The sequence below is a fragment of the Ailuropoda melanoleuca genome, chromosome 16 (assembly GCF_002007445.2).
Source record: "Ailuropoda melanoleuca isolate Jingjing chromosome 16, ASM200744v2, whole genome shotgun sequence".
NCBI lineage: Eukaryota > Metazoa > Chordata > Mammalia > Carnivora > Ursidae > Ailuropoda > Ailuropoda melanoleuca.
The window spans coordinates 61470549-61484566 of record NC_048233.1 but is presented as its reverse complement, the minus strand read 5'-3'; the positions used below and the strand labels follow the sequence as shown (position 1 = coordinate 61484566).

General features: G+C 41.3%; 1 protein-coding gene across 8 annotated transcripts in view; it reads left to right on the top strand.

Annotated features, from left to right (window-relative positions):
* The first annotated feature begins 237 nt into the window (after window positions 1–237).
* The window catches only part of MPPED2 (metallophosphoesterase domain containing 2), a 176362-nt gene continuing 162581 nt past the window's right edge, over window positions 238–14018 (top strand). For 4 of the 8 annotated variants that reach the window (XR_004621336.1, XR_004621334.1, XR_004621335.1 and 1 more), the window contains exons 1-2: window positions 661–1035; window positions 4955–5203. Coding sequence is in view for 5 of the 8 variants with exons in the window: in XM_002924140.4 (XP_002924186.1) it covers window positions 5076–5203 (128 nt within the window). In the remaining 3 variants the exon portion in view is untranslated. Of the gene's footprint in view, window positions 278–660; window positions 1036–1276; window positions 1369–1486; window positions 1506–3587; window positions 3609–4954; window positions 5204–14018 lie in introns of those variants that run through there. The other 4 variants (XM_019804759.2, XM_019804758.2, XM_034645517.1 and 1 more) reach the window with 4 other exon arrangements.

Genomic DNA, 14018 nt, shown 5'->3' with positions numbered 1-14018 from the left:
GGGTGCATTGTGTTGGCCCGAGCCCCGGGCGCCCGAGGCGGCCCGAGCGAGGTGCGGTGGCCGGGAAGGCGCCGCGCAGCTTTGTGCTTGGGCTGCGCTGCGCGGCCGCCCCCGGGGCCGCCCGCGCGCGCGCAGCTCTCGCGCGGGGCTTTTTCTCACCCTGTCCCCGTGCCCCAACCTCGCTGTCCCCTGCCGCCTCCGGTCTCTTCACGATCGCAACCTGCGGAGCGAGCCGACGACCCGGGCAGGGCGGCGGGGGGACGAGCGAGGAGAAAAAGTAACCGTTGCCGCCCTATTTCTTCTTTAGAGAGGCATGAGTTTCTTTGCTATTTACACGGAACAGGGTTATCTTTGTAAAGCCTTTGAATTCTGGGGTTTTGCGGCCTAGGAGATGAAGGGGGCATTTTTCTGGAGATCCGGGAGGGAGTTAGAATCCACCAACAAGAAATTAAGGATGCCCCAGTGGGGTAGATTTATAGAACATTTACTAACCCCGTCCCCCAACATACCCTAAATTAAGTGCAAATGCGGGTCACGCAATATGTGTAATTGATTTAGATGCTGCAAACAAACACAAACAGGTCGGGGTGGAAAAAACAAAACTTTAAGGGAAAGAAAAGATTTCTAAAGAGGGGGGAAATCCGTGGCCTCCACACCCCCTTCCAACGCTCGTTGACTCCCTCCCTTCCTTTCTCCGCCGCTCCGGGAAAGCAGCCCGGCAGCTCCGGGGCAGAGAGCAGGGAGGCGGCGGCGGCGGCGGCTCCGGGCGCGGGCTCCGCTCTGAGGGTTCGGGGATGCCAATGCGCCCGCGAGGCTGACGTCGGGGGCGTGGGGCTGTGATGCTCGAGCGAGGATGGCGCGGTGTCAGAGCCATTGGCCGCCGGTGGTCATCAATCAATCCGGGGCTGGGGGAAAGAGAGAGAGAAAGAAAGACAGGCGCCCAGCGGAGCCCGGGGCCGCGAGCGCCAGCTCCAGCAGTGCCAGCAGCGGCGGCAGCAGCGGAGGCGACGGTGGTGGCAACGGGGGACTGAGCGAGTAAGGCGAGCTGGTGGTGCTCCAGGAAGGAAGGGGGAGCTGTAGCCCAGACGAGCCGGCCGTGAGCCGGGAGGGCAGGGCGAGTGTGTGTGTATGTGTCTGTGTCTGTGTGTGTGCGCGCGTGTGTGCGCGTAGTTGCTGAAGGACACCCCCCCAACTGCCCACCCTAGATTTAAAACAAACAAACCAATCCAAAGTAGAGAATTCCGCGCCCCCCCGCCCCACCATATATAGGCTCTACGCCTTGCCAGAGGCGCAAGAGAAAAGTCCTGCCCTTTCTCTCCGAAAGAATGTGCCAGGCGGGTGTCCGCAGTGCTGGAGACAAGTTCAGGTGTAAGTGCGTCGGGAGGGGGGGCGCTCTGTGGACAGAGGCACGTGGAACTTTGTGCATCCCTCTCAAAACGGTGGCGGAGAAGGCTCTGAGAAGGCTTGTAGGCATCGCTCCGGGATACGGCGATGAGTAACCGGAGGTGGGCATAAAAGAGTAGGGGCGTGAGTTGAGAAATCCCTCGATCCGTGAGGCAGAGGGAGGAGAGAGCGAAATTTGGTGGAGTTGGAGCAAGCGAGTTCCAAAGTCCGGCCAGGCGGTCGGGCGATCTTCTTAGGGCTAGTGAGTAAAATGAGCATCCTTGTTTAAACGAGAAAATCACGGGCTCCTTTCTCATAGGCTGTGCCGAGCGAGCTCCGGTAGGGAGGTCATGAGTTGTTGCTTTGAAACTTTTGGTAAATTGGACTTCTGGTGTCTAGGAGGTGGAGACAGTTATTTAATTCCTTAGCTTTTAATCCTTTCATTGCCAGCAGACTTTAAAAGGTTTTCCAGCTAGATTCCTGAAAAAGAACATTGCAAGTTGCACAGCTTAAGGGACAGGAGACTGGATTGCTGTCTAGGAAATGCAAAATGAGCCCACATGATTTTTTTTAAGCGAAAATCAAACTAGCACCAGCATGAACGTTTGGCAGTGTCAGTCCCTTTTAGATTTTCTTTTAGGATTCCTGACATTTAGTACCAGGTTCCTTTGTTTTGTGGAGCAAATGTGCTGAAATATAAAATGAAAATTAAAGAGTACTGGTTTCTTTAAATATTATACATAAAAAGTGATGTAAGTGTAATGAGGATGGCATGCTCCAAAATCTGAACATTTGGAAGATTTTACTGCTGAATATGTGAAGCAAGGTAAATCAGCTTCTGGATAGTTTTAGGCAGTGTATCATTCTGTCTTGTTTCAAGCTTTCCCCAAATTTCTCAGGTCAGAGGAGTGGCCATTGTCTTTGAGAATTGGCTAGGAAAAAAAAAGTCTTTTCCATGTGTTGGTGTTTAATATCTGAGTGGGGGTGAACATAGTATTTTAAAAAATAAGCCTTTTCTTGACTTGTCTGTAAAGGTTCCTGTGAAAGTTTTGAAGCTCTCTGCCTCAGTCTGACAGTTTCTTCAAAGGACTCCAGATTAAAGAAGGTAGACACTGCAGGTGCACTCTTTCGATAAAACATTTGAAAGAGAACATGGTAAAGATGAATTCAAATGAGGTGCCAGCCACCCATTTAGCCCTTCAGAGTTATAGGGGCCTGTGCTTGCTGATGAAAAGATGTTCTATTTGTCTTCCTGGGGCAAAGGTGCAAAGAGGCACAGATGTTCCCTTGATAGGAAAGGCAATCCTACTTGGACTTTAGGACAGACTGGACCATTTAGGAGTGTGACTTGATCACCTTCTAAGTTCTCTCCTGTGCTTCAAATGGGAGGGTCTAACGCTAGCTACTCTAAGTCACTGCATCGATATTGGCAGAATAGGTGTGGAAATTTTATTTCTAGGCTCTTTTGCTTAGTTTAATTGGTGACTTTACTCCAGAAACATTTAAACCTTTTTCTGGCACAGAGTGCAGAGATCCTTACTGAGAGGTCACAATGGTGTAGACATGAATTTTGTTTCCTTTGCTTCTTAATGCTGTGTATCTCACACAATAGACATTGATGGCAGGAACATAAGAATTGCCATGTAATTTTTACACCACTCTTTAATTTATGCAAACACTAAGTTCTCGCAGTCTGAAGATGTGTATTTTTTTCCCTCTGTGCTTTGATGGCTAACATTCTTTTTAATGACAGTCATTTCTATAACAGGAAGATGTTTTCATTTGTATTTACTTTTCAGCGTGGCGCAATTATGCAGTTTTGCGCTTCAGTAGTGTCTCGGTACTTTGTGTCTCAAAAGAGAATTACAGTACTTAGAACAGGACTGCAATTTGAAGCAGGTGTTGTGTTTTACTGTTATGCAAAATAACAGCAAAATATAATTGTGGGGGAAATTAAGGAAACAGCTGCAAACTTGGTATGAAAACTGCTACATTATGATTTGTAAGCAGTTCTTATAGATATCTTACATCAAAGGAGCAGGGAAAGATTTTAATTTAGTTAATCCTCCTGGCCTGGTTGTCTATCAACTAGTGCTTAAAGGACCCCTACCTCCCATGAAGTCAGGAAGAAGAAAGAGAACCCAAAGTGACACTTTGTTTAAAATGCCAGAACACCAGGGATTCGTCTCTTGGCAGTGGCGTTGTGCATTAGGGACGAAGGCAAGGTGAGTGTCATTTAGCTTGCTTTGCTATTATGAAGAAGGCAATGATTTGAGTAGAACGCTGTGGAATTTCTTAGCCCAGCTAGCATATGGAGGACTACACAACCCCCGGGTTGTAAAATAATAAAATAAATGGCCTATGGCAGGCCATCTGCCTTTTGCTTGATATCTAAGGTGTTTCATGCCAAATTTAAATCTAATCTTATTATTCTAAATATTTTTATTGAGATAACAGCTAAGATTCCCTGAGCTTAATGGCGCACATGGCAAACATATTCTGATGCAGGGCACTTAAAGTAAAGAGCGTGGGTTACCCAAGGGTTACTCAAGGAGGGTGCTACCCATTTCTTCGCTGTTGCACTGATGAGTTCCAACAGCCTCAGTGCAGGCATTTGCTCTCTTAGTCTTTGCATCCCTACCATAAAAATAAACATCCTCATTTCTCAACCCAGCTCAGCAAATAATATATCGACATTTATCAAAATAATCAAAACTAATGGAAGTTTTGAAAAAATGAAACCAACAACTGGGAATTATACAGCACCAAGCAAGAATGAGGTAGTAAATGTAACGGCTGCCCCCGTTCAGTGCTCTCTCTGGGCGCTAAGAGGGGCCGTAACGAATGCATCCAAGTAGTGGTCCAAGCCTCCATGTATTTGACTCTCCCCCGCATGACTGGAGTGTTTGAAGAAATCATATAACATTTAGCAAGAAGGATTTGCCTTACCGTAAGATTCTTGGCCAGAGTGGAATACATATGTATACCAGGCGTTGAGTACCTAGGTATTTTGGGAACTGCTTGTGAAAGAAAAAAATTGCATGTAACATGAGCATGTATTATGTGTGTGTTACGGTTGTACACAGGTATCTCTTGTAAGTGCAGCATTTTAAACTTACATTTGTCCTCGTGTTATATGGCTGTGTTAAGCATTAAGATTTCACATTATTCTATGACATCAACTTTGTACAGACCAACATTCCAATTAGCAGGGAAGGTTTGGAAGATTCTCCACTTCGAGCACAAACCATTTATAGTTAGACACCATGGCAACTGTGGATATGCCCCTTCCGTAATTCATGTTAAGTGCCATAATTATAATTAAAGAGGAAATCTTCGTTTGAACACCATTGAACTGATTTGCTGGCAGCCAGCAATGTCATATGGAGTGCAGGGTCCACTCAGAAGTGCATGCAGGGTAGCGTGTTGGGAAAGGTTGTATTCACGAGGCAATGACACATATTAAGATTTTATTCCGAGCCTGTTTCAGGTCCAGGTGTCATATTTGACGTTTCTTAGAGCACCTCCTTTTTCTTTTTTCTCATTTTGTAATTTTTTTTTTTTTTTTCAGAAACGCACAGTGGTATTGATGAGTAGATCCTTGGGTTCAGAGGTTGGCTGAAACACACCATGCCTGCTTCCATCCTTTGCTCCGGAAAGTTGTGAATTGCTCATGCCTATAGGGAGGAAGGATGGCTCATGGGATTCCTTCTCAAGGCAAAGTTACCATAACGGTGGATGAGTACAGCTCAAACCCCACGCAGGCATTCACACACTACAACATCAACCAGAGCAGATTCCAGCCACCGCATGTACATATGTAAGTATCACTCATGAACTTAAAAAAATTAGCAATCAAGAAAATAGAAATAAAATAAGAAAGTCACTAATGACTTCTGCCAGGGGGAATAAAAGGTGTATGATGTGTAAAACAGATGGGTATACGTGCTTCCAAATATAGCTCAGAAGAGTACCCTGCATCTGGGTAACTTTTTCAGATTTTCGGAGTACTTTCAACCACAATTTGACATTATATCACCAGATCGAAGGGCGGGTAGGTTGGTTGCCCACATTTTGTGGATAACAACAGAGAGGTTAAGGTATTTTCCCAGTGTCACACAGTGACTTTTGGCAGTCTCCTGACCCCTGGTTCAGTTTGCTTTACATGTATTGTTTGCCTCCACGATGAAATATTTCTTTAAAATTTCTGTAGTTCCCCCCCCCCACCTCACCCCACTACCCCTTTACATTCAGCTGGGAAATAGGCCTAATTGGGACTAATTGTCCAGCCACTGCTAAATCCATTGTCTTGCCTGTTGCTAGTGGAACGTGTGCTGCATGCTGCAGGACTCCAACAATATGGGGAACAAAGGATTAAGGGACAGTGGAACAGTTGGTTCCAGGAATTGTACTTTTCTCTCACTCCCTAATACTATTTAAGTCATGTTTCAGTTTTAAACTGTTTAAGGAACGGAGTGTGGGAGAAATCCAGAGGCAAGGATTTTGCAGCACCTGGATGCACACCAGCTTTTTTCTGTTTCTCTGCTACAGGATGCGCTGGGCTTTCAGCAGAAGGGGCAAAAGGTCACCATCTCCCTAGTTTATTCAATGCCTGGTGCTCATTCTCTATTAGACCCTTCCAATGTCTAACATGAGTCTTTCATAGTAGGACTAAACCTCTTTGAACACTATTGTATAGTCAAGAGAGAAAGGAGGTTAGGGCTCTGTTGACTGTTTTTCCATTCCTGGCAAAACTGAACTCGGGGCATGTCTAAGTCACAAGTTCTTTTTTTTTTTTTTTTTTTTTTGGTGTTTGCTTTATTTGAGCATTTAAAAAAATAGTAGGACCCCCCCCACACATGCACACACACACCTCCCCCCCAAATTTAGAAACACTAATGAAACAAAAGGATCTCTCTTGACTGCTTGGGTATTAGTGTAAATACTAGGATGTTACTTTGCAAGTATATTCTACAGAGCCACTCAGTTACCTACGATGGGATTTCTGGGGAAAAAAAAGAAAGAAAAGAAAAAGGGAAAGAAATCCTTGTGAATGGTTAACGTGAAACTATTTTGAAGAATTTTATACTTTCTTTAAATCACAATTTATTCATGATTATGAAGGATTGTTAACAGGATGTTAAGAAAAAGTTTTTAAGGTAAATATGATTTTCGTTTGTTAAAATGACTTTTCTGAAGAGTAAGTCTGTGTTCATTTCAAATTTTCTTTTATTCTTCTGCTTTTAATGATTTTTTTTTCCTCCAAATATGCTAATAGAATTTGTGCAAGCTGGAATTGGGATACCTTTAGCTTTGTTCTGCCAGTGTGACGTTTTGTGTTAAAGAATCACAAAGAACTTTGTGAATTCTGTTTCCTTTCAGGCAAAAGAAAGTATGTTTTGCCTCAGATTCCTTGGAAGATGACTAATAGGGACTGTCACCTTAAGTCTTCACTCATTCATGGCCCTAAGATTCTATTGGTGAACTGGGAATGAACAGAGATATTTAAAAAATCATGTAACCTTAGAACTAATCTGCTGAGATCTAGCCATGAAAAAATCAAAGGATCAAATTACATATACCCTTTCTGGGGGAAAAAAAAAAAAAAAGGCTTGCAAAATGAGGTTTGTCATGGTAGCCTAGACAGCTGTGTAGCCCTTCACTAGACTTCCCACCTTGGAATAGAGCACTCTTCCACAGTCAGGGTCCAGGTGGCCTTTTCACCTTCATCATCTACTGAGGGCTTTCCGCCTGAACCCTTTGCTCCAGCTGCTGCACAGGTTGGCTCCCTGTCACCCTAGCACACCTTGGGCCTCTCCATCGTGGTGCCGTTGCTTTCACTGCTTCTCACAGCTGAGGGGTGAGAAGCGCTTTTATGCTCTGCTCATAAAATGCCTCAAGTCGGTTCTGGCCTCTCTACATCTATAAAACCTCTTCTATCTCTCCCAGTCCAAGCTGACTGTGCCCCCCTCCCCAACATGATGCCCCTCGTCCCTTCTTCAAGCCATACCACCTGCATTATTACCTCTCTCTTTCATTCATTTCTTAAAAGCAGTGATTGAGCAGGTAACAGGTGTTCAGAACTACCGATTGATGGATTGATCCACTGATCTGACTGTGCATTGAGATGAGATATTGTGATTGAGATTTGGAGTTTTTCACTGGAATTTTTCTGTTCTATCTTAACATTTTGAGTGTTTGTATGAAGGTGACAAGCAGCTGGATCACCTTTTCCTTGGCTTGATTTTTTCTTGCTTGCTTCCCTAGCACAGTGACTAGCCCATACTGGGCATTCAGGTATCTTAGTTAAATGTGATCATGTTATATTTCTTTTATAGTAAAAAAAAAATGTGCTTAATCTAAATAAAAATTTAAATTGGCTGGAAAATATCCATAAAAAATTTAGTCTAAAATTTCTTTGGTTTTTCTGAAATTCTTAACATGTCACGGCAGAGGTTGGTTCCTCTTCCTAAAAATATTTTGTCTTTTCCATTTGAATAGTTGCTCATTGTTTTACGTGGGATCCTTAAAATGTTTCCTGTCCTTTTTCACTTACAGCTGAGGTTTATGAAGACCCATAATGGACCACCTGAATTGGAATTACAATTCTGATCCCTTAAGTGATCCATTGTTTTCTTTCACATAACTTAGTAGGGTTTTCTTGCCTTAATTAAGGAATAGTTCACTTCCATTTAATTCAGTTAGTCTCACGTCAATTTTGTGACCCACCTTGGGCAATTTACTTCTCTTCTCCATGCCTTGGTTTACTCATCTGTACGCATTTGTACCAAATGACAGTTACGGGTCTTTTTAGCTCTGACATACTGAGATTAAGATTGCAGTTTAGACAACATTTATTTGCAAGGGATTGCTCTAGGGGAAATACAGATACATAAAACGTGGTCCCCATCTTCATCAAGCTCACCACTGACTTCAGAGCTATTGTTTCAAGTAGCTTCGGAAAATTTACTACTTGGTCTTGGTTTGGTTTCTCTCATGAGTTCTGACGAGGATGCCACCAAGCTTTCTAAGAACCACTGGCCTGTGTCTCTGCCTGTGACATAAGGAAGAATTTTTTTTTTAATTGAAGTATAGTTGACACACAATGTTACTTTAGTTTCAGGTGTACAACACAGTGATTGGACAAGTCTATAACTTATGCTGTGCTCACCACAAGTGTAGCTGCCTTCTGTCACCATACAACACTGCTACAATATCATTGACTCTATTCCCTGTGCTGTGCCTTTCATCCCCTTGACTCATTCATTCCATAACCAGAAGCCTGGACCTCCCACCCCCCTTTACCCATTTTGTGCATCCCCTCACCTCCCTCGCCTCTGGCAACCCCCAGTTTATACTTGTATTTGTGGGTCTATTTTTGCTTTTTTGGTCTGTTTATTCATTTGTTTTGTTTTGTTTTTTTTGATTCCACATATATATAGAAGTGAAATTGTATGGTATTTGTCTTTTTCTCTCTAACTTATTGCGCTTAGCATAATACCGTCTAGGTCCATCCATGTTGTTGCAAATGGGAAAATCCAAAGGAAGTTTTTTTTTTTTTTTTTTAAGAAAGCAATCTTAAATGACCTTGGGAAAGAAAATGAAAGCACAGTTGGAGTTGATAGGGCAGAATTTAGCCAAGAATGTGTATGCCTCTCTTACCCAGACTCTTGAACATAGTGATAGATGTGATGTTTGAAAACCAACAGTTAACAGTGTTTTGTTTTTCTACAGTCCCTTCCTTTTCCCCAAGCAGAGTGTTGAGAAAAATTATTTAGAATTTAATATTTTTAATGTTGGTGGGAGGAGGTGCTGAAGGAGCCAACGTAGGTTTGAAAGCACCATAAAGATTTTGTATATTTTTAATTATGTGAAGCCTAATAAAATATTATAAAACCTTTTTCAGTAGGGCATCCAGCCATCTCAGCTTTTACACTGAAAGTCCTGTGTTCTGGGAGAACCCTTAGTCCTGTGCTAACCAGGATGGTTGGTCACCCTACTGAGGTTGATTCCTCACCTTTTTCTTTAAGAATTGGTTGCTAGGAAGCTCATACCAAATTTTATTTTCAGTTTTAGTCCCTTTGCTTGTCTTTGTCTTCAGTGTCAACACCTCTGGAATATTCCTGTGCTCTTGTTCTTCAATACTTGTTTTTGGGACGCAGCATAGTGGAGTGGTTGACATCTCTAGTGGAATAAGATTGTTAGATTTAAAACCTGGTTTGCACCACTTACTAGCTGTGTAACCAACCATGGAGAAATGTATTAAGTTCTCTGTGTTTTCTTTCTCCATTTGTAAAATGTAGACGATAAAATAGTGCCTATCTCAAAAGGTTGCTGTGAAGGTTAAAAGAGTATTACTTGTAAAGTTCTTAGAGGAGTTCTGAGTTCATAGTTTACATTCAATACATGTTCGCTGTTATTAAGGATTGTTTTATTGATTCTGGATTTTTTATTCTAAGCTGTCTCAACTCATTTTGAAAATCAGTGGAGTAAAAATAAATGAGTAAGAAATCACTGGTAAGTCTTGTCCTGTCTTCTTCAAAGAACCATTCCCAGCAAACTTTTCTGGGTGGAATATTTGACCATCAGGGTTAGCAGATGTTCTAACTTCTTGGTGCCTGTCAAGGTCATAAACAGCCTAGGATTGTCTCACTTACTTTAGTTAGTCCTTGGGAGTGACAGTCCCAAGGGGAGAAGGAATCCAGGGACCTGAGTGTTGCCTGGTTGTTCTCTGTGAAATCACAGTGGCTTTCTTCCTCATGGGCTGTTCTCAGGGTCTTGTATCCCCCATCAGTTTCTTAGACTTCCCTCTTCCCTCTTAAAACAGAAGCATCAGGAGTTAATTATAATTAACCAGGATTGAGTGCAATGGGCCACAGCTTGGGCTAGGGAATGAGAACAATATTCATCTGATAGTTGAGAGTGTGGTCTGAAATCAGAGATCTATATACAAGTGTTGATCCTGCCAGTTACTAGCTTGGCTGAGCGATGATGGACAAATTACTGAGTCTTCTCATCTGTAGAATGGGTTGAATGACCCTTTAAGATAGTTGTGCATATTAAATGAGGTAAAGCATATGACATACAGTGCCTGAAAGATATAGCACTTGATAAACAAATGCTATGATAATATTTATGATCTTTTTCATACGGTTTTGTGTCTAGCTGGCAACATCAGTGTTAACATCTTCCTTTCTAAACTTCTTGTATAAAACCTGACAAGTCCAACTTGTGTTCTTGTTACTCTTTATTGCGTTGTAAAGTATCTGTCAGTATTTGCTTGGGCGTTGTGAATCAAAAATGATCTGTAGCTTTTAGAGTAGCTTGGTGATCATTCCATGCCAAATTCTTATAGGATTTCATTTGTTTGTTTGTGCGTTCTGAAGTTTCATTTCTCATGCTGGGAAGTAAATGTTTATGTCAGGTCTGTATTAGGCACCCTTAGGTGCAAAAACAAAGTTACACAGGAGAGTTATGGAATGGTACCTCTTGGTTAAAAAAATACAAAAGTGTGTAGAAAAATAAATAACTGACATTACTGGTGATTATTTAGGGAATGAATTTAGGGGAGGGAGTTGGTGGATAAAGACCTTTTACTTTTTATTTTATATACTTTCGTATAATTTGAATTCTTATTATAACAACTATGTAATACTTTTATGATAAAAACTTTTTTTAAGAATGATAAAAATCTAATTTGTCTATAAGTCCTTCTGCCTTGTTTGCAAGATTTGCACGGAAAGCTCACACAAATGTAAATCTACTTTCTTTGGGTGACACTTTCTTCTATTTTACGTTGTAATTGAGGAATAGACCAAAGGCTGCATTTTGGTTCAGTATAATTCCACTTGCTCACGTGTGGGAAGGTGGGAGCAGGGCCAAAGAGGTTGCCTCCTTTCTAGTCCTCTACCTGAAGGGAAATTTATTAAGAGGTCTTTTTTGATGCATTTTTGGAGGCCATCAGAGTACATAGTATCAGAAAGTAAGCAGCTTGCTGTAGTAGACTACTTGAGAGTATTTCAGAGAACCTGGATTCTAGTCTAGGTCTATGGTCATTAGTACATTGGGCCCTGAATTTCAGATTCGTGCCTTTTTAGCATCATGGCCTCCCACTCTGGCAGTTTCCGATTTCTCCTGCTTCTTATCTTATCTTCAGGTCCGGATTGAAATTAAGAATATAAATCCCTCATCATTAGTGGTGTTCTGTAGGAATAGAATATAATAGTGAGGCATCTTGGGGATGTGGCAGAGAGGGAATGACCCCCCCGCCAAACTCTCACCCAGAGGAAGACTAATAGCAATGAATGAATGAATGAACGTCTGGGGCTCTGTAACATTACACTTTACTAACAAGGTAGAAATTCATCCTTTGCTCTGGAGCTGGGCTGCATTCGCTGTTGGGGAAAAAATTCTAAACATTTTTTCCCTTGGTAAGCCGCTCATTCTCATGCTCATTCTCATTACAAATTTATCACTGGTCTGCACATTAGCATGGCCATAATTTTTGTTAATGTTTTCATTCTGAAATTTATCGTGGAGATGCTGAATGGCTCTTTTCGTTTGCACTCATATGTAAACACAGAGTATTTTTCTTTTCCTCTCTCATTTCTTTTTTTAAAGTAAGTTCTTTTTCCTATATACTCCCTGAGGGTACTGGTCTTGTGGTCCGTGACAGTTTGACTTCATTTTAGAGCTGACTTTCTTCCTATTCTGTAGATTTCTTTGTTTGCATTCGAGCATTAAAAAGGCAACCTAAAATTAGAATTTTTTTTTGTCCATGTGGACATTTGTTCTTAGAACCCTGGGTGTGTGTTGTATAACTGTGTAGTATTTTGTTTGTTTTTTGGTTACTTGACTTTCGGGGAGGGTAAAGAATTTTGACATCTACTATGGTATGCCTGGATTTTAAATTCTGAAATACTTACCTACATTTATAGAGATAAAGAAAGATTCATAGGGGACGTGTGGCCATAGTCAATGGATAGACACATCCTGAAACTGGGAATTCAATTCTCCTCTCCTTATGGATTGAATCTATTGCCTGCTCTAGATACAGTTTTTGTTATTCTTTTTTTTTAACTTCCTTCGTGGAGATGTTTTGAGAAAAACATATAAAACAGCTAACTAGGAAGTAATGCAATAGGGAGTCTGTATTTGAGACCTATTTAATTTTAATTCTGAGATTGTAGAGCTCATGTGAAGGTGTAGATTTTAAGCTATCAAAACAACGCCAAGGTCACTGAATCGACGACGTGTCGTACAGCAAAGTCTTGGTAGTTCTGAATTATTTCTAAAGAGGAAAAGAAGCTCGCCGAGTCTCAGAAGATCTGTCCCATCAGCTTGTTTTTCTTCCTTTTCGGGTTTTTCCTCAGCTCTGTCCTTCCATGTTTTTTTTCCCCTTTTAGACTTCCACAGCGTGCTGGAAACTAGATGTTTCAGTAGCCATCCTGGCATGATTGGGCTATTATTTCAATATCAGTGTGGACAAAACTACCCCCCTTTTGCAGACCACCATGTTAGTCTGCCTTTTTTTTTTTTTATGTAGAAGTACACTTGGAGGCTTTGTCTCTGTAGAAACACGAACTCTGCAAAGAGGAAACTCTGTTGGATTTATTGGCCCTCACAGTATTTGGGTCTGCATATTTTTATTCTGTTTTGTTTTGAAGATTTTTTTCTTCATTTTCTGTCCCTGTAGAAGGGTAAAATGTATGTAAGAAAATGCATTTTTGCAGGCTTTCCATATTTTCTTCTTTACCACAAATCAAGAATATAAGCCCCTCTAGTGGGTTTAAGTTTTTGTGCAGTTTTATATTAAGTAGTAAAGCTCTTGACACCAGTTGAGAAAAAGAGAGGAGAAAGAAAAACTAGTACCATTAATAAAGCAAACAGGTAAATGTTCAGTACTTGATATTATTGAGCTTTAAAATTCCAAGTGAGAATTAAACCATTCTTGGTTCCTCTGCTGGTAGTGGTTTCCTTGAAAGATTGCTGTAACACAGACTCTACTCAAGCCCATTTACTTCTTTGTGCAGAAAGCCTCTGAAACCTTCCAGCTCAAAGATTTGATAATTCTTGGATTGGAAAAATATCTTTTCCCATCTTGCGGTGGGCTATTTTGGCATTTATACTGATTGGCTAAGAAAAGTGGCTTACTTGTGGTATTTGGTTTTAGGTATTTGGGCCACAGACCAAGTTTCAAACTGTTTACATATTGCACACTTAGTTTAAAATGTGTTTTGCACAAGGACTTAAAACCGAAATCAAGAAAAAAATTAAGTCTTCCACCAGCTAAGCAACTTAAGCATGTTTCCCTAATTTCCTGATTTAGCCTTTTGCTATGACATAGACAGTATACCAGCTCTATTTTAGTCCTGTGTTTTGGAAAATAGTTCTCTTTTTGTTTCATTTTGCTTTGCCTTAAGACTTCAAAGATAACTACAGAAGCCTATCAGACTGTATTAGATACTTTCTTTTTTAAATCAAATATCATAACCATTGTTCTTGGTTTTACCTTATGTTTAACATATTCCATTTTAAAAAATATTACCAGCTTTTGCATACTGGTCCTGCTTGGGTGGGCAAGGAATATAATGAGATGTGTGTTTTATGGAGAAGAGGAGAAATGGGAATATGTG